Here is a 27,935-nt window from a genome sequence, read left to right on the forward strand (position 1 = left end):
CATTGAAATCAATTGTTTACGGATTGTAACATGTTGGCATCCGTATTTCCACAAAAAAATACGGATGGAATACGGATGTCCAATCCGTAATTTCTTACGGGTTCTTTCAGGACCAGAAAAAAAAAAAATATATATATACTGAACGTGTGCCTTACAAATCCCCATAGAAAACCTCTCCTGCTCTGGACAGTTCCTGACATGGACAGAGGTGGCAGCAGAGAGCACTGTGTCAGACTGGAAGGAATACACCACTTCCTGCAGGACATACAGCAGCTGATAAGTACTGAAAGACTGGAGATTTTTTAATTAAGATAAATTACAAATCGGTATAATTTTCTGACACCAGTGGATTTGAAAGAAAAAAAAAATTCTTGTCTTTAAGTAAAAAAGTGTGCAACTATCTCCAAACAGCTAATTTTGCAAAGTAGAGCCTTTTCTGGTGGCCGCTGCAGGAGACATTCAGTATTAAATGGGCTGCTTGGGAAAGCAAGAGTGCGAGCCATTCCCAATAGGTGGTTGTCTTCTGGTCAGGACGTTCCTAAATGATGTCCATATGGCAGACTAGATCAATCCTGGTGCTTTGTGACAAGAATCTTGTAGGGCAGAACCATTCCTGCCTTCAAAAAGGCACCAGAACCCAGATGAAGCCCAACTAAAAAGTATAGAAAGTCTGCCATAATGTAAACAGAGAATATAAAGGAGACAAAGCAGCAGATATATCCTAACATTTATATAAAGGAACATCCCGCTCAATTTGAAGACCTTTTATGATTCCAATGAAAACATGTACCTGTATATAAGGAGAGCTCCAAAACAGAATGTATGGGATAGATTACCATTATAAAAAAGAAAAAAAAAACACGTCATAAAAAAAACTTTATTAACTACCACAAAAAAAAACAAGTTTTCCGTTTAGAACTACTATATCTTAGTATATCCCGCTCTCCATAAAACAGCAATATATAGAGTCCTTAGGATAGGTGGTTTCCTTGAAGAACCTCGCGGTCTTGATTCTCTTGCTGTATTCTGAGACGGGGGAGGTCATGGCAAAATCATATATCCTTTTTTTGAGGTGGACTCAGTTTTCGCATGCCTCGTATTCTGGACAGAAGTTGGTTGATAAATTCCTACGGGGTAAGGGAAATAGATTAAGGTCGGTGACTCAATGTTACCTGGATATATATCAGAACTAGAGATGAGCGAACGTGGAGAACGCCCAGGTAAAATCCAAACCCGAACTCTCTGCATTTGATTATCGGTGGATGAAGAAGGCGGATGCAGCCGTAGGGACCAACCATAGGCCGCATCCAACGTCTTTAGCCACCGGTAATCACTGAGCGCTCTGGTTCTGGCGAATCGTGCTTGAGGTTCACTCATCTCTAACAAACACACACGCCACCTAAGCTAATACTTTCATTTGCACCATATTTCACTGGTGGCCTACCATGGCAATATTGGCTTATAGAGCTCTCGGTTTCATCTCCATGGCACCTTTATACCCATAGTTATTTATTATTATATATGGCACAGGGTAAAGCTGTCAATACACACAAAGTGTGCCCCCCCCCCCCATCATGCCAGCTGAAGAGGTAGCTGGATCCATCTGCATCTGGGTAGAGAAGGTTTGAAGCGTAACTGTAATTTCAGGGTCATTTTTCTGAAAACATTAAATCTCAACAGTACAAGCGATTTTAAGAAACTCTGTAATAGGTTTTATGTACTAAAAGAGTTTCCTTCTGTAGTGAAAAAGCAATCTCCCAGCCTCCCCCCTCACATCAGAAGAAGCAGGATTTCTGTGTCCATTAGGTGGCTATGGAGAGGGGAGGGGCTGTTAGGAGTGAGTGAGCATGGAGCAGTCCTGCACAGCACAACACCCTGCAATCTTCTCTCAGTAAGTCCATAGATAAGCACTGACCTTTCTGACCCCAGAATCCTGCGGTTTAGGTGCCCAGAGAGTCTACAAACAGCTGACCTTCATGTCACCTCTTCCTGCTCCCTCATCTCCCCCAGCCCCTCCCCCCTTCATAGGCTTACAATGGAGAGAGCAGAGCCAGTCTTCACTGGCTTCTCTGTAATGAAGACGTGTTTGCCTAATAATGCACAGATAAGAAGTCAGGGGGGAGGGGAGGCTGGGAGATTGCTTTATGAGTACAGAAGGAGGCTTTTTTGGCTGATGAAACCTATTAGAGTTTCTTAAAATCGCTTATACTACTGATTTCTGCAATAAAAAAAAAAAAAAACATGACAGTTACGCTTTTAGCATCCAGAAATTTAGCTAAACCCTTTAATTCTTGGAGAGATAAGCCACTACTAGAGGTGCCTGGATGCACCTCTCTCTGGTCTGCCCATTGAGAACACACGCACACAAAGCATTCATTTATAATTCCTGTACATTTGGTACTGTCTGTACCCAGTATGCCCCACTTAAGTGAACGGGATGAACTCCAATACCATGTACACCCATTACCAAACGTGTGAAGTTGTATCTGCAGTGTCTGTTATTCAGCATCGTGCCAGAAATCACACCCCACCTATTATATATAGATGGGGTATCCTTACAGATGTTTTAGTGTAGCCGTCATATTTAGAGGGCAGCAGGATCTCTTACATCAATGCTCTAGAATAATTCAAACAAAATGACCAAGCAAGCTGTGCGCCATATTCATTCTGATTTTATACGCACACTTTCCCACAAGGAAAAAAAAAAAAAAAAAAAAAAGAGGAAAAATTAGTGCCCAAAAATGAGTCTTAACTAAGGTGCAATGAGGGGCAATGTATCAAATGAAGACTCTTGAGAGTACTTTGTTGGATTTTTGTCACTGATCTCCCTGAGCTTAGTGATTGCTGTGTTTTGTTGATCTACTTTTCATTGTCCCTGTTATCCAGAATTCTGCTCTACACTGATGAGGAGCAATAACCTGAAACAGCTGTCCGTGGATGGATGCCTGCTCTGGTAAACCCTAGTCATGTCACAATACTTGCAACTCAGTTAGACTTTGACGCAAAAGTGGCCACCCAGGTATTTACCTATTTATGTTCCAATACTCACAACTGAGTGGGACTTAAGGGGCTACGTATCAGGGTGGTTTGGTGCTCTCCCCACCAGGAGGCATCCCTAACAGGCTTTCATTCCCTGGAGGGATATCCGGCTATTCCCGTGTTTTGAGACTGGCAACAGAGACTCCCCGGACCCCTTTTTTGCACATTTAAATTTATAGGGGGCAATGTATCAATGGAGACTCCTGAGGGAGTAGTTTGTTGGATTTTGTCACTGATCTCCCTGAGCTCAGTGATCGCTGCGTTTTGAGGCTCCACAGACTTGCGTATATAAACCCAAATTTAAAATATTCGCCATCGCTTTGTTTGCATTTTCAAAAAGCCTGAATATAGGCAGCAAGTACTGATCCTCCGCATGTACAGCAGACTCGCTGAGGTAAGGCCTTTATTCAGAACAGATTACTATTACAACTGGAAAGAATTTTAATGACAGATGGAAATCTGCTATGTACAGAAGCTGGGAACAAAAATAACCTCGCTGTCAAGTCTCCAAACCGATGATAAGCATGGCGCTACTCGGAGAATCCCAAATACGAATGCTGGCAAGCTAAAGCCTGATACTCGGCACTCCGCAGCCGGCACAGGTAGGCTTGGCATCACCTAGGATGATGGATACGCCAATACTAGAGCTTCATTCTGAGCCAAGAGACTGTGATCACTGACAAAGGATAATAACAGGAAATCCTCTATTGCGTACCGCTGTACAAAGTATGTCCCCAGCACTATAGAGAAGGATACAGAGAGGAACTAACAGGCAGATACTCATTGACTATACACGTATAAGTGGGAGGACGAGTGATCAAGTAGAAGGCGAAGAACAGAATAAGGTTGCTGTGTGAGGCGACATTCACACTTTCAGCAGTTTTTTAGGACCGTATATGATGTCTGCAATCATCCGCAAAAAAATTCATCCGTAATTCAAATTTTTTGCAGATCAGCAAAGGGGATAGAAGCGTGAAAGGTGTAAAGTGACTACTCACCCGTATGTTTTATGGATTTGCGGACATTACATCTGTAAAAATAACAGATCCACAAAAAGTATAAACGCACCCATAGACTTCTAGGGGACAATCTGCGCCTCCATTGCAGTCCATATTAGAACTTGTCAGCAATCTTTGCTGATGCAATTTTTTGAATTGCGGATCAGTAAATATAAAGACTGAACAGACCTCTTTAAATCAATGGGCCCTAAATTTGCCCATAATTGTGGATCTGGAGTTACAGACGGTGTGAATGAATCTCCAGTACACGGAATAGATGAATGATACCATATTGTAGGAGTATTACATTCAGTTTGTAAACCCCATGTAATAGTCTGATATTCTCTCTTTTAGCATGGCTGTACAGTTTACACAGTGTATAACAAATTAGTGTATCACCCGAACCGTATGGAGCTGTCCAACCTAACTAAACAGGAACAATAGACTTCATTTTACTATTTCTTTACATAGACAATGGGAATACCGTCATAATAGACAGGTATCCACAAATACATGTATAAAGCTATCCCTTAGATGTCACCCCTAACCTCTGCAGGTAGAGATGTTGCTGCAGGGAGTTCCCATAGTGCTGTGTAGTAGGGAACACAGCCAAGAATGGTCACCAGGAGAGTAGTCAGGAACACAAGCGGCTGAAGGACAAGGCTGGAGCGTTAGCAGGAACGGAGCCAAGGGTCAGAGCCAGAAGGAGATGAGACACCAGACAAACAATCCGACATCCAGGACCAGGGCCAAGATCAGCAGCCAGAACCAAGAGCAACGGCGCAGGATAAGGCAGGAATGAACCACAATCAACAAGCAATAAATGGAAAGGCTGACAAACCTCATGTCATCTTTGGACTCTAGTTGCCCCAAGAAACCTTAAAGGGGTTGTTCACCAAATGTTTTTTTCAAATCAACTGGTAGCAGAACATTATATAGATTTGTAGTTTACGTCTAATAAAAAATCTCCACTCTTCCAGCTGTTGTATGTCCTGTAGGAAGTGGTGTATTCTCTCCAGTCTGACACCGTGCTCTCTGCTGCCACCTCTGTCCATGTCAGGAACTGTCCAGAGCAGCAGCAAATCCCCATAGAAAACCTCTCCTGCTCTCCAAGCTGGAAAGAATACACCACTTCCTGCAGGTCATACAGCAGCTGATTAGTAGTTGAAAACTGGAGATTTTTTCTAACAGAAGTTAGTTTTAAATCTCTGGCTCTTCCTGGTACCAGTTGATTTTTTTTTATTTTTGTGTGTGAACTACCCCTTTAAGAAAGTGGGAGGGGAGGAAAAGCAGCGATGGCTGAGACACTTACTGTAAAGTGAGTAACAGGCGATAAGAGTTTTATTCTGAATGTGAATTAAAGCAGCGCTCCTTTCACCTAGCGTCACATTACACTACACAAATAGAGGTGAGAAGGCGATAGTACAAGTGCTTCACATGGATCGTGTGCATTAGAATGCATGACCTTGGAGGGATAGTGCTTTAAAATACTCTTAAAGGGATGAGTCATCAGAAAATGACTTACTGTTTAAATAATGTTAAACATATTTTTTGAATTTTTGGTGACATCTTCCATTTTTTCTATCTATATTTTAAAATAATCCTGTTATCTTGCATTTTTCATTCTCACCACTGTGGCTAAAACTAGTAGCTCAGTAGAGATGAGCAAATCTTTAGCATGTGTGGGTCAGTTCAAATGTAAGCGTGTGGCGGTAAACACGCTCTGGTTCACATGGATCCCAGGATGCTCGAGATTCACTCTTATAAGCAATCATGCATATGCATTACACCGATCTGCCAGATCAGTGCTCTTCTAGTAAGGTCTGTATATATACTAGCAGAGCACTCAGAGCAAGCCCGGAGCACAAGCGGAGTCCTCAGGCTGCCATGTGAACTGCACACCATGGGGGTGGTAACGGGTTATGGCCCTTGTGTTGGATCGTCAGTGAACACTTTCTAGGTGCTTCATTTCTTCCAATGCAAAAGTGATTGAGAATAAAAATTTAATATGTAAGAAAGGAAACTGGATTACCTCTGTTGGTTTGTAGCAGTCTACTAATGATTCCTGGGGACAAAAACACACATGATTACAATGATGCAAAGTGTTAGTTACTCATTAAATCTTACACTAAACCTACATAGGTGCATGCTGTACAGGTATGAGAAGCATTGCTGAAAACATCAGGGTGCAGGTTACTAACAGTGTGGGTGGATCAGGGTCACCATAAGCAAACACGAGGAGGTATTATAGCCGTCTCCATATTAAATCCTCATAGAAAAGTGACAGACTGCACAGTATAGCCCCTGCTAATGGGGGTCTAGAAGCCAGGGCTACACTACTGCACTGATCCTGTATAGACTGTGGGGGAGATTTATCAAACATGGTGTAAAGTGAAACTGGCTCAGTTGCCCAAAACAACCAATCAGATTCCACCTTTCATTTTCCTAAGTCTCTGTGAGAAATGAGAGGTGGAATCTGATTGGCTGCTAGGGGCCACTGAGCCATTTTTACTCTACACCATGTTTGATAAATCTCCTCCATAGTGTTTATTTTTATGTGTAGTAGTAGTAGTGGCTGGGGTGGGTGGTGGATCTTCCTTATGCCATCCCCCTTTATATTTTATGTGTATTTTTGCTCATTTTATGTTCCGTATTTTTTATACTTTATTGATTCCGGCTTTCTTGTGTTGCTCCTATCCACATATTCTTTGTTATGATGCACTTGACAAGTATAGGTACCCTTTAAATTTAAAGGGCAACTCTAGTAATTGTTTTTGTTCCTTTGTGTCACCAGTTGGTTTCAAAGTGCCAGAGATTTGTAATTTACTTCTATTAAAAAATTTCAAGTCTTTCAGTACTTATCAGCTGCCGTATGTATTTTATATCTGTGTCTACGACATACAGCAGCTGATAAGTACTGGAAGACAATATTTTTTTAATAGAAGTAAATTACAAATCTCTGGCACCAGTTGATTTGAAAGAAATAAAAAATCGTCTGGAGTATCCCTTTAATGCCTCTAACCTATACTACTTGTTATCCTATCCCTTATGGTTTGTGTTATTCCTAATATTCAGCCATTATTGTTAGTAACATACTGTGCAGTGGCATATAGCACTGCTGCCCAGGTACATACATATATATCTTACAGCATTCTCATTTTTTATTTGATAAACTGCATAGATGAGTGTGACCAAGTCAGATCGCTGAGCATGTGGATCCCGATGGCTGGGGTAGTTGGATGCAGCCCTAGGGGGGTCTCCCCTTCTTCAGCCACCGGTATTCAAATGATCGGACTCAAGCGTGCTCATCTCTAATAAACAGCATAACGAAATAATATATACAAAGGTTGCACCTGTAATTTGACAACACGTTCTTCTTCACTAGCTGCGTCTAGAAGATCGTCTATATCTATTTCTACTTCCGGCATTTCTTCTTCCTAGGAGGAAAAAAAAAAAAAAATTCAGATGATTTACAAAGAACAGAAGGAACACAGTTAGAGTACACCATACAATTCACTATACTACTTCAATCCATTACTAAATGTTAAGAGCACGACAGCGACCCCTCACCCAGGCTGTGCGGGCTCAATGTGTATGGTGCACCCAGAGTTCATCACCACTGATCGTTCTGGATACTTCTGTAACATGGGATGGGATTATACTGAGGATTTTTTTTTTTTTTTTTGGGGGGGGGGGGGGGGGGGTACCCCTTTAAAGTGTCACCGTCGTATATATATTTTTTTTTTTCAGAAATCAATAGTCCAGGCGATTTTAAGAAACTTTGCAATTGGGTTTATTAGGCAAATCTGCCATTATCTGCATTCAAAAAGACTTTCCCCAGCTCCCCCCCCCCCCCCTCCTCCCTCCTCTCTCCTCTCTCAATCACTGCTCATTATCAGGACTCTTACATCAGTCAGGACCTGTGTAATCTATGGAGAGGGGAGAGGGAGGAGGGAGATTAGTTGCCAGCAGGGAACAAAGGATTACACAGCTGGACCTGTGTGAAAGGTAGTATTCAGAGGTCAGAGCTGACTTCAGTGGAGATAGCCCGGTGATGTAGCTGTAAATTAACTCTTTGTTGTCCTGTTTTGGTGCCTCATCTCCCTCCCCTCTCCATAGAGAACAATGAAGAAAGGGGGGAGAGCTTCAAACTGCTTTTTCATGATAAATATGCATTTTTTGGCTAATAAACCCAACTACAAAAGTTTCTTAAAATCGCCCGTACTATTGATTTCTGCAAAAAAAAAAAATTTAAACAGTGACACCAAGTCCTACCAGACTCAACTATGAACCAAGATAAGCAGATTACAATCCCTTGTGGGCTATATTTTGCATTTTCTAATGAATCTGCTGGGGGACACGTTGTGGTAAATGTTGGTAACCCGATCTCCTGGGTTTCTGAAGTATACCACTAAATAGTGTGCTGTATAGATGTGAACTGACCCCAAGCTGCTTGAGCTGGTGAGGCCTATTGGATAATCACCGGTGACGCCAATATCAGAACCCTTTCAACCACCACACTTCTGGTTGGGTCCAGTTCAGGCATAGGTTTCCTTGACCTGAGCCGGGATCTACTCATTACAGTCACAGCGCTGTGCGCCACAAGCCACAAATACTTGCATGACGCCTCGGAGAACAATGGCATAGCTGCGCACAACAGATCCATTCTCCTGAAATAAACAGGAACCAGCGTGGCAGGAGAGGCAGAACACAAGAAAATTCTCAAGTGTGCCTACGTCAAAATAGATCAGATACACGAGGACTGCGGGGCCAAGCTGTTATACCAAACCCGAGGAGGAAGAAGGACGGCTGAGACACGGACAAAGGAACCATTCACCCCGCTGACAGGAAGAGATGCCTAGGGTGGTGCGTATATATTGCTAGAAAATAAAAAAAATAAAAAATAAAGAAATTCCCTCCCCAGAGGAAAATAACTCCAGTGACTGGACGACGTAATATGTAGGAGATTTCCATTCCTCAGGATGAGATGTAACCTAAGGTGGAGACAATCCAAATGCCGAATGTGCAGGATAATAATAGGCACCGCTTGACGCCATAGCAGAAAACACTGGTTCACGTAGCTTTGTATTGTGTGTAAAATTACCCGTGAGCAGCCTGCACCCAGCATGGAGGAGCACGGCCATTCAGCTCCCCGAGAGGAGATTATAAATAGCCGCGTGCAGAGGGAACATTCACCACAGACTGTGCAGAGCTTCCTATCCGCACAGCACCAGCGGGTCCGGGCTGTCACCAGCATGCCAAGCGGTCTCTGGCAGGTTTAGTCTCTATACTAGGACATCAAGGACATGGGGACAATTATCTAATAAATCTTATTTGTTCTTAAAGTGGCAGTTCACAAAAAAAAAAAAAAAAATATGTATATTATATGCAGGACATGCAGCAGCTGATAGTACTGGAAGACTGGAGATTTTTTTAATAAAAGTACATTACAAATATCTGGCACCAGTTGATTTAAGAGATTTTTTTTTCCCTTCACTACCCCTATAAAAGGTTAGTTATGTGTTAACTTGTATGTTGCAGTCAAGTCATCTTAATCAGATATTTTTTTGGGGGGGAAATTACAGGACAGGATAGTAATGCAACTTTCCATGTTAGCCCTTATATATGTCAGAGTACTCAGTCAGGTGCTGCTCTTCATCTGGGTGGTCCAGCACTGAAGTCACTGCATTGTATGGGATGCCATAGGCAGTAGCAGTCTTGGGCACCAAGCACCCGTCGCAACTGTGTGGGGCCACCAACAACCAGGGGGCCCCCCCACACCCCACTCTGGTGCCCAAGACCGCTGGACAGGGCCGCCGCCCCGCTCGCTGCTGCGCTCTGAACGTAACAAGCGCTCATAGTTACAGGCCATTTGCCCCGCCCTGTCAGTCACACACACGTCTTGTCTGTGGCCACAAGCGGCCGCTCTCTTTGTGGCACACGAGTGGCGTCACTGGAGCGCCGGGACCGCAAAGGGAGAGCGGCCACTTGTGATCACAGGCAAGACACTGCCTGCGGCCACAAGAGTGAAAGGAAGGGGAGATGCCTGGACCCAAGTATAAGTGTTTGTTTTTTTGTGTTATATACTATATAGACTACTGGGGCAGCAGAATAGGGTCTTAATACAACTGGGAGCAGCACACAGGGGGTCTATACAGCATACTGGGGGCAGCACACAAGGGGTAAATTACATTGGGGCTGCACAGAGGGGCCTGTTACTACATGGGGACTGCACTGCATATTATATAGGGACCTTACTACTATACTGGGGCACAGAGCATACCCAATTATTAAGTGGGGGCACAGAGGGGGGTAACTACTATATAGGGATACAGGGGATCTAACTACTGTATGTGTTGGAGCCTAAAACGTTTCTCTGGCAGACGCTGATCAGAGAAGACACCCCCCCTAGGTCACTGGATGTAACTGCACTCTGTTATAGGATTGTAGTGATAGGGGTCATGGTGTGGCAGTATTATGTAATGGTATCATTGGTGATAAATTTCCTGGGGGGGGGGGGTGCATGTTCCAGTAAAGTTTCAAATATTCACTATGTAGGCCACATGCATGTAAAAAGTTACAGAATAAAATATTCTCTCTTTAAGGATTATAGATTTAAAGGGGTTATCCAGGTTTAGAAAAAGACAGCAGCTTCCTTCCAGAAACAGCACAGGGGTGTTGCTGTTTTTTGTTTTTTTTGGGGAAGAAAGCACTTTCCCCCCCTTTCTAATCCTGGATAACCACTTTAATATAGTACAATTCTCTATCCTGTGCTTCACTGGCCAAAGACTTTTAGCAGTACTATAGTAGTATAAATGGCAAAAGATACCAATAAATTATGACACCCCCTGTTTACTGCAGGTCTTTTCCTCCTGCATTTGATTGACAGTTAACATGCTATAAGGAATGGAAGTGGGCCCCCACCTCTAATTTACATATAATAAAGAATGCATACCGCTTGGTTCATAAATCTAAAGGGATGCCTTGGGAGGCGCTAATAATCCCTATCAGTCTCACTACACAAAACCATCCGACAGATTATTTTTAATGATAAAAGATTCTCGATTTAGCAACAATTCCTTTGTGTCACAGATACGTGGAAGGACCATCACGATACATCTATTGGCTGATAATTACAGACCTTTGTATATAATTATATAATATATTATACACACACACACTTTACATTGTACAGGTGCTGAGATTGTGACGTTTGGTAGGAAATATACAAGAAAACGACACAAAGTTTCTCTCTAGATCTTCAAACATAAGCCAACAAGTAGATGAATGCGTCACACCGGCGGCATCGCAGCCAGACACCTCGCTTTATAAGTAGGGGATAATTTTAAACTCAAGTTTAAACACATTAGTTTTAGAAAAATGATAAAAATGCATACTAAATGAAGAAAAATGAGGTCACGTCAACACATATAGCTCCAAGGGTAGACCTGGCCTCACCAGCTCCGGGCCTGGCTCCAAGGCTCGGACACAGCAGTGAACCTTCGAGTGTTTGTGACGCAGCAAGCACATTAAAGGGACGGTATCGCCTAGAGGGTTTTTATTTTATACTGATTAAAACCAGGTGCTGGGACATGTTTTTTCTCCTAATAATCTGTTTCTTCTATCTGACTAACTTTTTATCCATTATGGAAGCTGCCATCCTGCCTGAACAGCATTTCACGATAGGCACAATAGACAGGATCAGTATCAGATAAATGAGAACGTCCTCTGGGCATGCTCAGTGACACTAAGGAATACATACTGTGCACTTGTTATCTATATAGTTTAAGGCCCCATTACACAGCGATTATCAGGCTGAACGAAGGCAGATATCGCATAGTGTAATAAAGACAATTGCTTGCTCCTAGGATGATCATTGTTTGCTTTTCGGCTGATTGTTTCTTTCAAATAGTTTATCACTTACTGGACATAAATCGCTGTGTGTAATACCATAGGTGATGTGTGACCAACAGATGATTAAAGGGGTACTCCACATGTGCATAATTGCATAAAGCGCAAAAGGAAAAAAAAAAAAAGTTGCAAATAAACGCAAATCAAAAGGAAACTGTTTATCTCACTCAAAATAACCTATTCTAATTTTTTTCATATATTGCTGCACTGTTGGTAAACCTAATAAAACATGTTATGCTTACCTCTCTGCACTCCCCCAGTGTCCTGATGCGGCCTTTCCGGAGTCTCCACAGACTACAGCTTTGCTACTTCCGAGACAAACTTGTCTTGTTGGTGACAGCCAATAAGTGACCACGGCGCTGTCCTGTCGCAGCCAGTGATTGGCTGAGTAGGCTTGTCAGACCAGAGACCAGTTCGTCTTGGAAGTAGCCAAGCTGCAGTCAGTGTGGACTCCGGAGAGACAACACTAAGGGAGGGCAGAGAGGCAAGCATAACACGTTTATTACGTTAATCAACAGGGCAACAAATGTACAAAAAAAAAAAAAAAAAGGGGATCAAAGCGCTGGATAACCCCTTTAACGTTTATGGGAGTTTTTCACTGGTGATTTTGTGTGGGATTCTTTTTGAGTTTGCCTGAATGTGGTTGTGACACAGCAGAGTGGCGCCAACCAAGAACCCGAGGAGTTGCTCATAACATGCAGGATACCAGCTATAGAACAGCAGGTCTGAACTGCTCAGGCTTTATGAAAACTAAAACCTCTGCTGGACAAAGCTATACACAAACAGGTAAAACACCCTGACAGCCTGGGGTATGCTGGGTGGGTAAAAACTGGGGCAGTGTTCATAGACTATTATCAGTGGGGGACAGAGTATACCGGCACCAACTATTTATAGGGAGAAACTGGTTACACATGCACAGTTTTATACTATTCAAAAGTTATACATCAACTTTTTAAACATAAAAAAGGTCTACAAACTCTAATCCAAATAAAAAAAAAAAAGATTATAATATATATATATATATATATATATATATATATATTACACACACTTACACACACACACACACACACACTGTATACACACACACAGACATGCTGTATTATAAACATTCTGCCTTAAAGGAATTCCTTTCAGGGAAAGACACACAATGATTTCAGGTCCACACAACCTTTGGCAATGACCACACACAAGTAACTTACCATATAAAGCAGTAAGCAACCACAATATACCTTATCAGCTAAAGGCCCAGTGCTATATTGTACTTGTACAATATGCAGATTATGCTGTGTTAAGTCTTGTTAATATACTGTTTACTGTTTAATCCTTTGTAGATTTATGGGGTATTTTGTAGCCTGGCAACCTATACACTGCGGCCGCTGAATAGGAATTATTTACAAATTACAAATAGATTAGGCGAATTCCACCGTCAGCGGCTTGTCTTCATCTCGGCTAAACCTGTTCTGCCACAATGATACATAAAAGGCAGCAGAGTTGTGATAAACCTGTAGAGGTAAGTATACATGTGGAGGAAATTCTAAGTTCAGGAGATGCAAGAAAAGAACTAGATTAACCAAACACCTGCAGATAGTATATGTATAACACTAACCTATGTATCTTAAGTCAACAGAAACTAAAATCAACTAAGACTGAACATGGCCGTGTCCCGTATTAAGTATCAATGTGTTTAACCTTGAGATATATCCAAATGGTTGGCGCCCCAGGGGCTATAGCCTGCCCCTCATCCAATGACACAGGTAGGATTTCTGCTGCCAGAACACCAATGTCTACACAAAGATCCACCATGTTAGGCAAGTAATCCTGGACTTAACAAATCCTAGGAGTCAGGCTGCCGCCGGCATGTTGCTTTGGCATACTCTAACTGAAGTTCTTGCTTCGGCACCTTCTTGGTGTACAACATGGGGGACATTTACTATTGTTGTGCCCCTGGGGTACACCAGGAAGAAGGGAGCAGATTCTTGCCTTTTCCCTAATGTACGCTTGGCAGATCCCCCCCCCCCCAGATGGGCGGGGAGGGGGCGCAGCAAGCCGCGGAGGAGGTGTGGCCTACTCCCACACCTGATTTAACATGATTTACACCTCCTCACTGTTGTAAATCATGGTCCCCTTCATAAAATGTCGGATGGAGGCCGGATGTCATTTTCGTCTGGAATGCGGGTGCATAACGTAGGGGAGGGTGACAAATATACAAATTATAAGTTTGTAACGTCCTCAACAGTACAGACCCCTTCATAGGTGAATGGCGATCCGTGCCGCTATTGCAGTCTGTACTAGGACCTGCCAGTATTTATTGCGGAATAGATCATGGGCGTGCAAATAAGGCCATACAAATGAATGGGTCCATAGTCTGTCGACAATTACAGACGTGTGAATGAGGCCCTACACATTGTGACAGCCCTTCATCACCCACGTTACTCATTGTATCCAGCACCTGGAGTAGTTTCACACACACTGTATCGCAGCGGATTTGATGGTGTAGATCTGGGCAGGGCCTATCAACGGAAACGATCCAATATGAATGTATCTATAGTTACCCAAACTTTATGTGCGACACATCTGTAACACGTTGCACCTGTATGGCCGACACTACCTGGATGCAGCCGGACTGCTCTGCTATGCCGCCTCAGCAGGTGACTACTACATCATTTCATATAAAATCTCTCTATAAAGATTAAGCCAATACAGAATTATGATCCGACTTAGTCTGCATTCCCTACACTGTGATCACCGCATGCGGCATCGCATACATCTCCATGTGGTCACCCACAGCAGCATTATATTGCGGATAAATCCTGGCTATTAATGACTGCACGTGGCGTGACTCTGGTCGCATGTACTGCGTGCAATATTTATGAGGATTCCAGGTCGCAACCACTTGTGAGCTGCAACTTGACCCCATTCACCTGTATGAGTGACGGAGTCTCGGGACTAGGAACTGCTGCGTATCTCCAGCCTAGGAGTTTGCTACATTTACATCCAGTCTAGGTTCTTTATGAATTAGGCCTCATTCACATCTGCACTGAGCTTCTCAGTCATAGGAACGAACAAAAAGTTACACCAAGTACCCAGTGCATCCCACTGACTACAATAGTACTGGGCAGAACAGTGCTGCACACAAACCTATTTTCCTTCAGATTTTTGCTGGACTCTGTGATGCAGATGTGAACACTGCCTTAGCGGCACGAACCCTTCCTAGTAGTTTGGTAAAGTGAATGTTGGTCCTGACATTTATACTTCGCTTTTACACCTTTGTTGATACTGGCTTGAAAAATACTGATGGAAAATAGGGACCAAAACACATAAGTGTGAACGAGGCCATATATTTTATTACAGGCTACCCATCGGCCAGAAACTGGATACAAGTATACTATGTTGGCTGATCGTTGCCTTCTATTCCACGGGCCGATAATTGGCCATAATGGCCAATAATCATTGCGTGGAATAGGGCCTTGAGTATAACAGCTCAGTGCATATAGTGATAGATAGATACCTGGAGGTAGTGTGGGCTCCTTCTTCCCCAACGCACGTTTCACGTTAGCTTTAATATGGAGCCCCATGATACTTGTTTTTGAGCTGACCTCATTTGTAGGCTCTATATGTTGTTCAGGTAGCTTGGGACATTTATTGGTCGGTATAGGATTCGTGCATCTCTCTTATTAGTGATGTCTGTGCAGCCCTTGCCTAAAGTGTAAAATAATAAACGTTATACATACCTCTCCATGCTCTCTGGTGTTCTTCAAGCTTCTGCCGCCCCTGGAACTTCTGAGCCGCTAAGCCAATCACTGACCAAGAAGGGACAGCGCCACGGCCAAGAATAGGTTGAGTGGTCTGTCATTTCAGAGAGTGGCTACGAAGTTCCAGTGGCGGCTGCGGGAGCGGGCAGAAGCTAGAACACCAGACAGCGTGGAGAGGTACGTGTAAGGTTTATTTTTATTATTATTTTTACATTGTCAACAGCCGCACATTGTTATAAGGTAGTAATTCGCGCCCAGGGACAGAGGATTTTTAGGCTGGCTTAAAACTACAACCATCAGCCGATAATCTACTGATCGTTGTCATTATTACACACACCGATAATCTGCGGAATCAGCCGGATTTGCCAGATTATAACCATTTTTTATATCTCCCCCATGGATGCATGCTTCTAGTCAGAAAAAAACCAACACACAAATGAATGGTCACTAACCGGGCATTACAGAGTCACATACAGATACATACAGCTGCCTGGTGAATCAGCGACTCATGTAAAACTATGAATGACGCGACCAATCCGAGAAGCTCCGGCTGCGATGGAGACTGTCGCTCAGATTGATGACTAAAGGTTTCCATTTCTACATGACAGTCAACTATGAAAGATAATGAAGTCAGACAAGAAAAGCAGCTGATGGGGTGTCGGAGAGAATAGGCTCGGATATAGAGCAATCCGGCTACATTATTGGGAGGTTAGTCATTTGTTTTGAGTCTCTGTAGACTGGACCAGAAGACGTCTTACCTCTAGGATTAGACCAGAAGACGTCTTGCCTCAAGGATAAGATTTGTATGGTTGTTATGGAGAACACCGCACCTTCCAACAAAATGTATACACCTATACAATAGAAGTGCATGGGGTTCAGTGTCTCCCATCACCAGCTGTGCCACAACTCCAACCCACGGTATCATGTCTGCACAAGCCGGAGCAATAAGTGACTAAATGGGATTAAAATCAAAAAGAGGAAAAGGACACGTTTAGAATGGTTATAGATACAACCAAAGACATACACCCAATGTAGCACACAGCTCTGCATTACAACCTTTAACCAAAAAAACATGGCCTCTTTCTTCCAGAAAGGGCGCCCCCCTAGTCCTCAGTGTGTAGTATTGAGTCTCAGTTTCATTGAAGTGAATGATGCGAAGTTGTAATAACGCACACAGCCTGAGGACAGGGGTGGTGCATTTTTTAGATTAAAGTAGATGTGGGGTTTTTTTTTAAACTCTGGATAGCCCACTTAAAGGAGTTAGAAAAACATGGCCACTTTCTTCCAGAGACAGCACCGCTCTGGTCTCCAGTTTGGGTGCAGGTTTTGCAACTCCATTCTATTGAAGTAAATGGAGCTTAATTGTAAAGCACAATACAACATTTGTAGATGAAATAAGCGGCACTCACGCGTTCATGCAATGTGGTCATTTATTTGTAGCATATCAACGACATACAACAGTGTGGGACATCACAATGATGGCAGGGGTGCTCCAGGTGTGACGCGCGAAACGGCCTGTGGAGCACCCCTGCCATCATTGTGATGTCCCACACTGTTGTATGTCGTTGATATGCTACAAATAAATGACCACATTGCATGAACGCGTGAGTGTCGCTGATTTCCTCTACAAATATTGTATACTGGATCTATTTCGCAGCAGAGCACCACATTGGTCAGCCAACATCCGATTCCATTGAGTTGGCTCCAAGCTCCACAAGCACGTGAGGTGGGCAGTGCTGAATGACTACTCCTTTTCCATATATTAATTGTAAACCGCACCTGACCAGGAGACAAGAGGGGTGCTGTCTCTGGAGGAAAGTGGTCATGTTTTCTAATGCTAACCCCTTTAAGAAGTGCCGCAGCATTTTTGAGCACTATGTAGCACACAACATAGACATCATGGAGTGCCACAGCATTTTTGAGGACCACTTAAGTGGCTAATTTTGGCTTCCAAGTTGGGGAAATCAGACAAGTGGCAGAAACCATACCCAGAACGTTCTAATGGCCATAGCCGGCCATTCAATAACTGGTGCATGGACGGCCACAGATGTAACAAACATAAGAAAGCCTGAACCCTTCACTGGTCGCATCTAACCACAGGGCAGTTTTCGTTAAGGTTTTTTTTTGTGTGTGCTCATTCACCATCATTGCAGTTGATCGATAAGGGTGGGAGGGAGCCTGCGCTCTTGTGATACTGTTATCAATAGTGACCACAGCCTAACAAGAAGATTAAATGGTTAGGATCAGCTGCTCTTGTGGGGTGGTAACCATACCCGCTGTACCACAAAGTGTTGAATGGTTATGAAGTTGTACAACATTTGGATGACACTATTGGTATGATGCTAGAAGTATTCATGCGGTTTACAATCCACCGCCGTTGTCCCCTACCTTCACAGTCTGCGGCAGAGCAACTGCATGCAGGACATGAAGACCATCACCAGCCACCTACCCCAATGTTCCCTTCCCTGGCTGTCCTTGTAAATGCGCAGGAAAGGCATCAAGAGGCCCGTCGCCTACCGCCACCCCTGTTGTCCCCTACCCCCAGATGTAGAGCTGCACACAGGCCGCCGTTATCCAGTAGCCTGCCGCCATACCGTATGCTGTCACTGTAGATCTGTAAGAATGTGCTGTGATGAGCTCTCCCCGTAGTCTGGAAGCAGCCATACCCTACGCTGTTGCTGCTGTGCTATACAAGTGTGTTGTGGTGAGCTCCCCGTGGTGACCTGAAGCCACCATACCGTACACGGTCCCCGCTGTGCTGGATGAGTGTGCTGTAGTGAGCTCCCCTTGGTAGCCAGAAGCCGCCATACCGTACACTGTCCCCGCTGTGCTGTACGAGTGTGCTGTAGTGAGCTCCCCCTGGTGGCTGAAAGCCCCTACCGCCATACCGTACACTGTCCCCGCTGTGCTGTACGAGTCTGCTGTCATGAGCTCCCCCTGGTGGTCGGAATCTGCAATACTGTCCCTGCTGTACAAGTGGTCCAGGAGTTAGTTAAGAGTCTCCAGACTGTACATTATATAATAATAATCATTTTGTTCAACAATAAATGTGAATTCTTCATGGAAAAATAAGACATCCCCTGAAAATAAGACTTAGCGAATCTTTGGGAGCATATAAGACACTGTCTTATTTATGGGGAGACACGGTACATGCATGTATACACACATTTGTGCACAATACGACACTGATGTAATTGCATGTTTAGACGACGTAAAAAATTAATGACAGAATGAAACAAGTTCTTAATATCTCACAATGAGTCAACTGAAACCAGAGCATCGCTGCCAACCTAATGGCGGGTTTACGTAATTGCCCAAGGCAACACAAACTAGGAAGACGAAGAGCAGTGAAGTTGTGTAATGAGTAACAATGTAATCCTCTTTGGGGAGAAGCACTTCTATAGACTTTAGAAGCTCGGTTTCGATTGATCATCTATCGGTCGGGTGAAAGGAAGTCACAAAAATCGAGGTCAAGTTATTTCCTCACTTTTATATGGTGCAGGAAAAAGATGGGAACGTTACCTTACAGTATACAACCTAAAATATATACACATGAGAATACAGGAGGGGTCAGTCCACCTGCAGGGGAAGATTCCGTCAGTCCCCATGCTACTGTAAAGCGGGGAAGAGAAGCCTTTTTTTCAACTAGTAGGATATGTCCACACTATGGAATCAGGTTCATTCTTCGAACGGACAGCGAAATCCGCCTGACCATAGAATTGAGTCTATGGGCCCTATTACACGGGATGATTATCGTGCGAAAAATCGTTGCAGGCAACGATTGAAAAATAGTTTGTATGTCGATTTAGATCGGAACCTAAAATTATGGTTAACCGTTCGCTGTAATTCCACGTTCGTTCAAGTTCCGCGTTTTTCCACTAATCGTTCAGTGTAATTGCACATTGCCCATTGTTTTGCTGGGATCAAAAGGAATAAACGATCATAGTAACGATTCGTTAGTTACGATCCTAACTAACGATTATCGTTCTGTGTAATATGGTGAACGATTTCAGGTTAACGATAAACAATCTCGTTTGCGATCGTATATAGTTAAAAATCGTTCCGTGTAATAGAACCCTATGGGACAGGTGGAGAGTGAAGAGCGATTGAACGGGGACAAGCAACGGAATCTGCGGGGAGCTCTCCACATGCGAGGCCTCAGGATCACAGTCTTCAGAACACAGAACGTTATTTACAGCTTTCAGCAGCTCTTAGGGCTCTATTACACAGACAGATTTATTTGACACGTTATTGAAGCCAAAGCCAGGAACAGACTATAAACAGAACAGGTTATGAAGAAAAGACTGAGATTTCCCCTCTTTTCAAATCCCATTCCTGGCTTTGGCTTTAGTAATCTGTCAGATAAATCTGTCTGTGTAATAGGGCTTTTACTCTCCTGTATATGTGAAACTTGTTTGGCCAGCAGCTCCCTCCCAATCTCCCACAATACATATGCACGTGTTCTAAAGGGGTAGAGAGGAGGAAGACAACGCCAGACTCCTCTGTCATCAGCTTGTTGTGCAAAGAGCAAACAGATCTGGTACTTAAAATCCAATATGGCTCATCTTTCTGTACCTTAACAACTCGGAGGCCTGGAACACACCATTCATCCAAATGGCCAACTTACTCTTCAGGTGGTATATCTACTGGGCAGGAAAGTCCTGTACAACAGAAGTGAATGGGGTTTTACAAGTGTCCGCTGCACGTGACCAGAACCTCGCAGTATATGGATGGGGGCCGCCAGCGCTGGTAGCAGAGCCTACACTAACCTCATGTATATAAATAGCACAATACAACAGCTCCCTATAGACTATTAATAGATGAATATCATCCACAGAGACAAAGGGAATCCACCGCATTATCCTGTCATCTGAATGCTTATAAATATTCATAGGTCTGCTACAGTCTATGCTATTAGAAGGCGAACATTAACATAGGAGGCACAATCTTACACAACCCCCCTCGTCCCTAAATCAGGGGATCAGCTGGCCATTTTGGCGTAGTTAACTACTAAAGGTCCTTCTACATGGGGCAATTGTTGCGGTTTGTCCTCTATAATGAATGCCAGTCCCCATGCCCAGCGCTCCTATTGCTCTGCCATCGGCCGGTGAGGCTGCACCCACATGTTCTGTGAAATTGTCAGTCATCGCGGATCCACCACCACAGACAATTTCAGGGGCCATTGAATTCTACGAGTCTACTAATAGGATCCATGTGGCAAAAAAATAGGACGTCATAAGGTGGACGTGATCATGGCCAATAGAAGTCTATGGGATCTCTGTTTTTCACGGACGTCTGTTAAAAAAACGCGGATCAGATAAAAGAAAACTAGTCACATTTTTTTTTTACAAGTTCAAAATTTTATGTGGATGCGGACATGGATACGAATGCACAAGGATGCAATTACGGACCAAACTGCAGGGATCACGGAGTAAAAAAAAAAAATAGTTGAAAAACACTAAACATGTAAATAAGGCCTAAGGGTACTATTACACGGAACGATAATCAAGCGAATCAGCCCTATCCGACCGATTATTGACCCGTGTAAAAAATAAAACAATCAGCCGATAAGAACGATCAGCTGATCGTTGATATAGGTTTGGAGTGGACCTATAATTGTCGGGCGCCAACTGTGCATCGCTACGTGTAAGAGCGGTGTGCGGCCAGCGGCTGACGATTTCTGAACTCTATACATTACCTATCCATGCTGCAGGGCTCCTCTTGCGGTCCGCTTTTCACCGGTCCCGTGCACTCCAGCTTCAGAGCAGCCTGTCTCGGCTGAAAGGTCGCTCAGCCAACCACTGGCCAGGACCGCCGCGGCCAGTGATTGGCTGAGCGGCCTGTCAACTCAGACAGGCCGCTCTGGAGCTGCAGTGTGCAGGACCTGGGGAGAAGCAGAGCGCAAGAGGAGCCCTGCAGCATGGATAGGTAATGTATACAGTTTAAGCAAGGGCTGCAAGGACATCAATAACGATGTCCCTGCAGCCCTTGTTTAAACAATTATTGGGCCGTGTAATAGGCCCAGTAAACGCGCCGATCTAGCAAATTGGCGTTCGTTTACAGTTCTTATCGGGCCATGTAATAGTACCCTAAGAGTCTAACTTCACAGTTTATATAGAGAGATAGTGAATAACAATGTAGTTTATAAAGATCCCCACGTAGGTCACACCTATTCACTATCACCAACACGAAAAACATTCAGGATAAGGAAGAACACACACAGGTAGGAGCGGCAGAATTATAACTACATTTATAGGGCACAGGTTACAGCGAGAGGCAGCGCAGACACCATATCCCTTATAACAGAGAGCAAAAATGTTACCTTTCCTGCAGTGTAATGTTAATCGCCTCAATCCAAACCTGTCGGCTGTCACTTAGTGAAGATATCATCCCCGACACATTATTCGTCAGCAATATGTGACATGTGAAACACTCCGCATACCCGACAGCCGTACATACTACTGGCTTAAAGGGAATCTGTAACCCCTGCGACCGCTGAGTGTTTCACCAGACCTGAACTGGAGACAAGAGTGGTGCTGTCTCTGGGAGAAAGTGGCCATGTTTTTGTAGCACTGGACAATCCCTTTAAGGTGATAACAAAAGGACATGTAAAAAGATTTTGTTAAAGGGACAGTGCCCATTTAAAGGGAACTAATCACGTCGAATATGTCCCTAATGATAAGGAAAGGTGCTGGTACATCACCCAGCAAAGCAAAGCAAGGCAAAGCATTTTCGGCACAACTCGACTTTGCAGAAAGTACTAGATGCACACAGCTACATAAGCCTAACCACAGGAACTGTATTATCGACCAGGATTCAGCTCCTTGATGGCGTTTCTGTGTAAGTACACAAAAGTGCGGTTGACCACGTTGGTGTACGTTTTTTATAATTGAAGTCAATGGAAAAATAGATCAAAACGGATGATCACAAATGCATCTGTTGTAGTGTGAACACAGCCTTACAGCCGCTGCAGAGTGCAGGAAGTGAAGGCGTTAAGACTCTTATGGATGACGCATGATCAGTACATTTCACAGGGAGGGGGGGGGGAAACATTCCAGTATAGTCGGCCATTTATCCATCTCAGAAGCCGCTAGATCTGTAACTAGGAGCAGAGGAAGGTGGAGCGCTCAGTGCTAAGAGCCCAGCACACCGGCACCTGCTGGCCTTGGGCTCAGGGCAGTATACACATTACCCAGGTCAGTCACAGAGGCTCCCCTTATGAAACCAGGAACTTTATCATAGGGACAGGGACTATCTGGGCATGCAGCAGCCTACCATGAAGGACCCTTTCCTCCATTTTTGGGCTATAGGCAGCTATTTGGCCTCCCTGTTCACACCGGGATTCAGTTCCTCATGGACAGAAAAGAAAAGCACCATTGAGCAGCATAGTCATAGTGCTGCAGGCTGTGCCACCCTGCCAGTACAGAAGGCAATATACCCACATATATAGAGCCCCAATATACCGACAGCATCGTGCAATCCTAAGCAAAAACTAAAGGGTGGGGGTCTGCGATAACACAATGACTGCGCTGATAGATAAGATACAACTACTCTGAAGAATGCGAGGCTGGCGGCCAATGCAACCCTGATGTATGTGCAAAATGCCAGAGAATGGAACTTACACAGAGACATCACACATGGAGCCAAACCTCCAAGAAGGCAACAGCGGGGCACTAGGTACTACTAATATATATATATATATATATATATAGATGTTCTGAACTGGCATGGCTGCATGGGCCTAATAATTTGGGGGTCAGCTTATGTAAGGCTCTGAGGACATTAAAGGGGTACTCTGGGGAACATATTTATCTTTTAAATCAATTGGTGTCAGAAAGTAACGTAGATTTGTAATTTACTTCCATTTAAAAATCTCCAGCCTTTCAGTACTTATCAGCTGCTGTATGTCCTGCAGGAAGTGTTGTATTCTCTCCAGTCTGACACAGTGCTCTCTGCTGCCACCTCTGTCCATGTCAGGAACTGTCCAGAGCAGCAGCAAATCCCCATAGAAAACCTCTCCTGCTCTGGACAGTTCCTGACATGGACAGAGGTGGCAGCAGAGAGCACTGCGTCAGACTGGGGAGAATGCACCACTTCCTGCAGGACATACAGCAGCTGATAACTACTGGAAGACTTGAGATTTTTAATATAAGTATATTTCAAATCAACTGGCCGTAGCAAGTGCCGGAGATTTGTAAGAATTTTTTTTTGTAATTACCCTTTTAAGAAATCTATGTTACATTGTTTTTAGTAGCAAAAAACAACTAGCAACCCACCAGCCCCAGACCACACTTTAATAGAAGTATTATACAAATATCTAACACCAGTTGATTTAAAAGAAATTTTTTTTTCGTGAACAACCCCTTTAAGAAGAAACTAAACAACAAGAAGTGCTAAACGTGTCCCATGTATGCAGAGTGACAACCTGCTGAGAGTTTATCCAGGAGAATTAACCTATAAAAGAATAGGATCAGTATAGAAATAAACCCATTACCAGAGTTCACAGCGGGTCACACAGGCTCTCCACAGAGCCGGATGTTATACTATGACAGTGCCCATCACAACTACTATAACCTGAGAGATGCTCAATTCTTTACTGGAGATGCGGAATTCACAGAAAGAAGTGTAAGGGATATTTACAGGCCGTGTGCAGGAGCAGAGAGCTGGACGAGATACGATCTGTCGCTGCGTACACCTGGCATACACCATTCATATGAGAGGAGTTGTATCATAACACAAAGCCTAGTACATGCGTGCCCAATTACATGGGACGATTATCGTGCGAAAAATTATTATATGGTTCGAATTTAAATGATAATCGTTCTGTGTAATTGCAGGCAACGATCGAAAAATCGTTCATATGTTGTCGATTTAGATCTGAACCTAAAATTATCGCTAATCGTTCGCTGTAATTCCACATTCGTTCACTCAAGTTCCGCATTTGGTCACTAATCGTTCAGTGTAATTGCACATTGTCCATTGTTTTGCTGGGATCAGATGGAATAAACGATCATAGTAACAACCATCATTCTGTATAATATGGAGAACGATTTCAGGTTAGGATCCCATTTTTGGGCCATTACAGTAGTTGGATGCAGACATAGGGCCCCCCCCCCCCCCCCCCCCCCCCCCATCAACCCCTGCACCCCCCCGGCAATGGAGGCCAACCCCTGCACCCCCCCGGCAATGGAGGCCAACCCCTGCACCCCCCCGGCAATGGAGGCCAACCCCTGCACCCCCCCGGCAATGGAGGCCAACCCCTGCACCCCCCCGGCAATGGAGGCCAACCCCTGCACCCCCCCGGCAATGGAGGCCAACCCCTGCACCCCCCCGGCAATGGAGGCCAACCCCTGCACCCCCCCGGCAATGGAGGCCAACCCCTGCACCCCCCCGGCAATGGAGGCCAACCCCTGCACCCCCCCGGCAATGGAGGCCAACCCCTGCACCCCCCCGGCAATGGAGGCCAACCCCTGCACCCCCCCGGCAATGGAGGCCAACCCCTGCACCCCCCCGGCAATGGAGGCCAACCCCTGCACCCCCCCGGCAATGGGAGCCAACCACCTGCACCCCCGGCAATGGATTCAACCCCTGCACCCCTGGCAATGGACCGGCCCCGTCCTTACAGGGATCAGCTGTAGGATCTGCCCTGTACACTATATAAAGCAGAGGTGGGAACCTTCAGCCCTCCAGACGTTGCAAAACTACAATTCCCATCATGTCTGGACAGCCAAAGCGGTGGGAACTGTAGTTTTGCAACATCTGGAGGGCCGGAGGTTCCCCATCTCTGATATAGAGGAATGATTGTGTGAGCAGTCACGGTGCGGCTCTCTGCTATGGCAGGACGGCCTAGAAGCCAGGCACAAGCCGCCAGCTGGAAATGCAAACTCTGCAGTCTATTGCTATGCCACCAGTGTATTATACACAGATATCTAACAAGCCTAGCCGCAGATTCTCACTCCCTAGGTTATAAACTGGTATCTAACAAGCCTAGCCGCAGATCCTCACTCCCTGTATTACACACTGGTATCTAACAAGCCTAGCCGCAGATTCTCACTCCCTGTATTACACACTGGTATCTAACAAGCCTAGCCGCAGATTCTCACTCCCTAGGTTATAAACTGGTATCTAACAAGCCTAGCCGCAGATCCTCGCTCCCTGTATTATACACTGGTATCTAACAAGCCTAGCCGCAGATCCTCGCTCCCTTTATTATACACTGGTATCTAACAAGCCTAGCCGCAGATCCTCGCTCCCTGTATTATACACTGGTATCTAACAAGCCTAGCCACAGATCCTCGCTCCCTTTATTATACACTGGTATCTAACAAGCCTAGCCGCAGATCCTCACTCCCTGTATTACACAGCCAGGCTGCTAGACATCATGCACGAGATACAATAAGAGGAGACTCACAGATGACTTAATGCTTCCTAAACCTGATGGGATGCAGAGGAGGCTTGTAGAGAGCCAGACACAATGGCCGTACCCAGACAGTATGTACCAGGACTGGCATTAGATGAAGGTGACCCAGACGCTGTGCATTACAGGGAGAAGCTGGCTGAGCACAGGGACTGCCGGCTCCTCCACCTGACAACAAGACTGAATGTAAGAACAGAACTCCATAAACCTTACAGATCAGACAAGTGACAGCTCTGCTTATAGGGGGAGGGGGGACTGACTACTGGCATCCCTCTAATAGCAGGGGCACCCATCACCGGCAGCCTCCCTGTAGGCAGGGGCACCCATCACCGGCAGCCTCCCTGTAGGCAGGGGCACCCATCACCGGCAGCCTCCCTGTGGGCAGGGGCACCCATCACCGGCAGCCTCCCTGTGGGCAGGGGCACCCATCACCGGCAGCCTCCCTGTAGGCAGGGGCACCCATCTCTGGAACCCTTACAGTAGCAGGGGCACCCATCACCGGCAGCCTCCCTGTAGGCAGGGGCACCCATCAGCGGCAGCCTCCCTGTAGGCAGGGGCACCCATCAGCATCAGCCTCCCTGTAGGCAGGGGCACCCATCACCGGCAGCCTCCCCGTAAGCAGGGGCACCCATCACCGGCAGCCTCCCCGTAAGCAGGGGCACCCATCACCGGCAGCCTCCCCGTAAGCAGGGGCACCCATCACCGGCAGCCTCCCCGTAAGCAGGGGCACCCATCACCGGCATCCTCCTTATACACTAATAACCAGACAGTGAACCGTCTAGCAGAGCAGACACTTATAGGGACAGCACCCCGGCATCTCTATGGGGAGGCCCTCAGGACTGGGGATGAGGAGACATCTTTCCTGACACCCATTGATAACCAGCACTGTGCACCTCTGTATACCCCATGCTGGCTGATACCAGGGAACAATAGTACAGGGGGAGGCAGTGACCTCACCAGCAGCAGTATACAGGGCAGCAGGATACAGTAGAGGGGAGCAGTGACGTCACCAGCAGCAGTATACAGTAGAGGGGAGCAGTGACGTCACAGCAGCAGTATACAGTAGAGGGGAGCAGTGACGTCACAGCAGCAGTATACAGTAGAGGGGAGCAGTGACGTCACAGCAGCAGTATACAGTAGAGGGGAGCAGTGACGTCACAGCAGCAGTATACAGTAGAGGGGAGCAGTGACGTCACAGCAGCAGTATACAGTAGAGGGGAGCAGTGACGTCACAGCAGCAGTATACAGTAGAGGGGAGCAGTGACGTCACAGCAGCAGTATACAGTAGAGGGGAGCAGTGACGTCACAGCAGCAGTATACAGGGCCGGTACCTCACAGCCGTAGAGCTCGCTCAGCTGCTCCACGATCCACTCCTCCAGCACCAGCCGCTTCCTCAGCTCCTTCCTGTCGTATTTCACCGTCACTTTCCCCTGCTGCTGCCGCTTCTGCTGCTGCTGCTTGTGCTGCTGAGCCGGTACCGGCGGGGAGTCTTCCCGGGCTCCGGGGGCGCCCAGCGGGGTCTGGAAGAAGACCCGTCCCCCGGCTGCAGCAGGGCTGGGCTCCGTGCCGCTCACCGCCGACATCTCCCTGAGAGGAGCCCGGTCCGCGGGGATGTGAGGAGCGCAGTGATCCGGGGAGCTCCGGCAGGACCGCTGTGTGCTGCGGCGTGTGCGGCGGCTGCTGAGCCCGCTCTACTCCCTCATCACCGGGGATCGCTCCGCCCGCTCTATATAACGCGCTGCCGCCACCGCTTCTTGTCCCCGATGTTCCCTCATCCGCCGTCTGCTCACCGCTCACCGCTCACCTGCGCTCCCT

At 45.5% G+C, this 27,935-nt stretch overlaps 1 protein-coding gene across 1 annotated transcript; it reads right to left on the minus strand.

Annotated features, from left to right (window-relative positions):
• Positions 1 to 867: 867 nt before the first annotated feature.
• Positions 868 to 27,935, minus strand: PPP1R14C (protein phosphatase 1 regulatory inhibitor subunit 14C). Its single transcript, XM_069954436.1, has 4 exons — positions 27,452 to 27,935; positions 7,391 to 7,474; positions 6,070 to 6,102; positions 868 to 1,127 (listed from the first exon to the last, which is right to left on the minus strand). Exons 1-4 carry the CDS (start codon positions 27,701 to 27,703, stop codon positions 1,053 to 1,055), a joined length of 444 nt encoding a protein of 147 aa, XP_069810537.1. The 5' UTR covers positions 27,704 to 27,935; the 3' UTR covers positions 868 to 1,052.

This window comes from Dendropsophus ebraccatus, chromosome 15 (assembly GCF_027789765.1).
Source record: "Dendropsophus ebraccatus isolate aDenEbr1 chromosome 15, aDenEbr1.pat, whole genome shotgun sequence".
In the NCBI taxonomy this organism is placed as follows: Eukaryota; Metazoa; Chordata; class Amphibia; order Anura; family Hylidae; genus Dendropsophus; species Dendropsophus ebraccatus.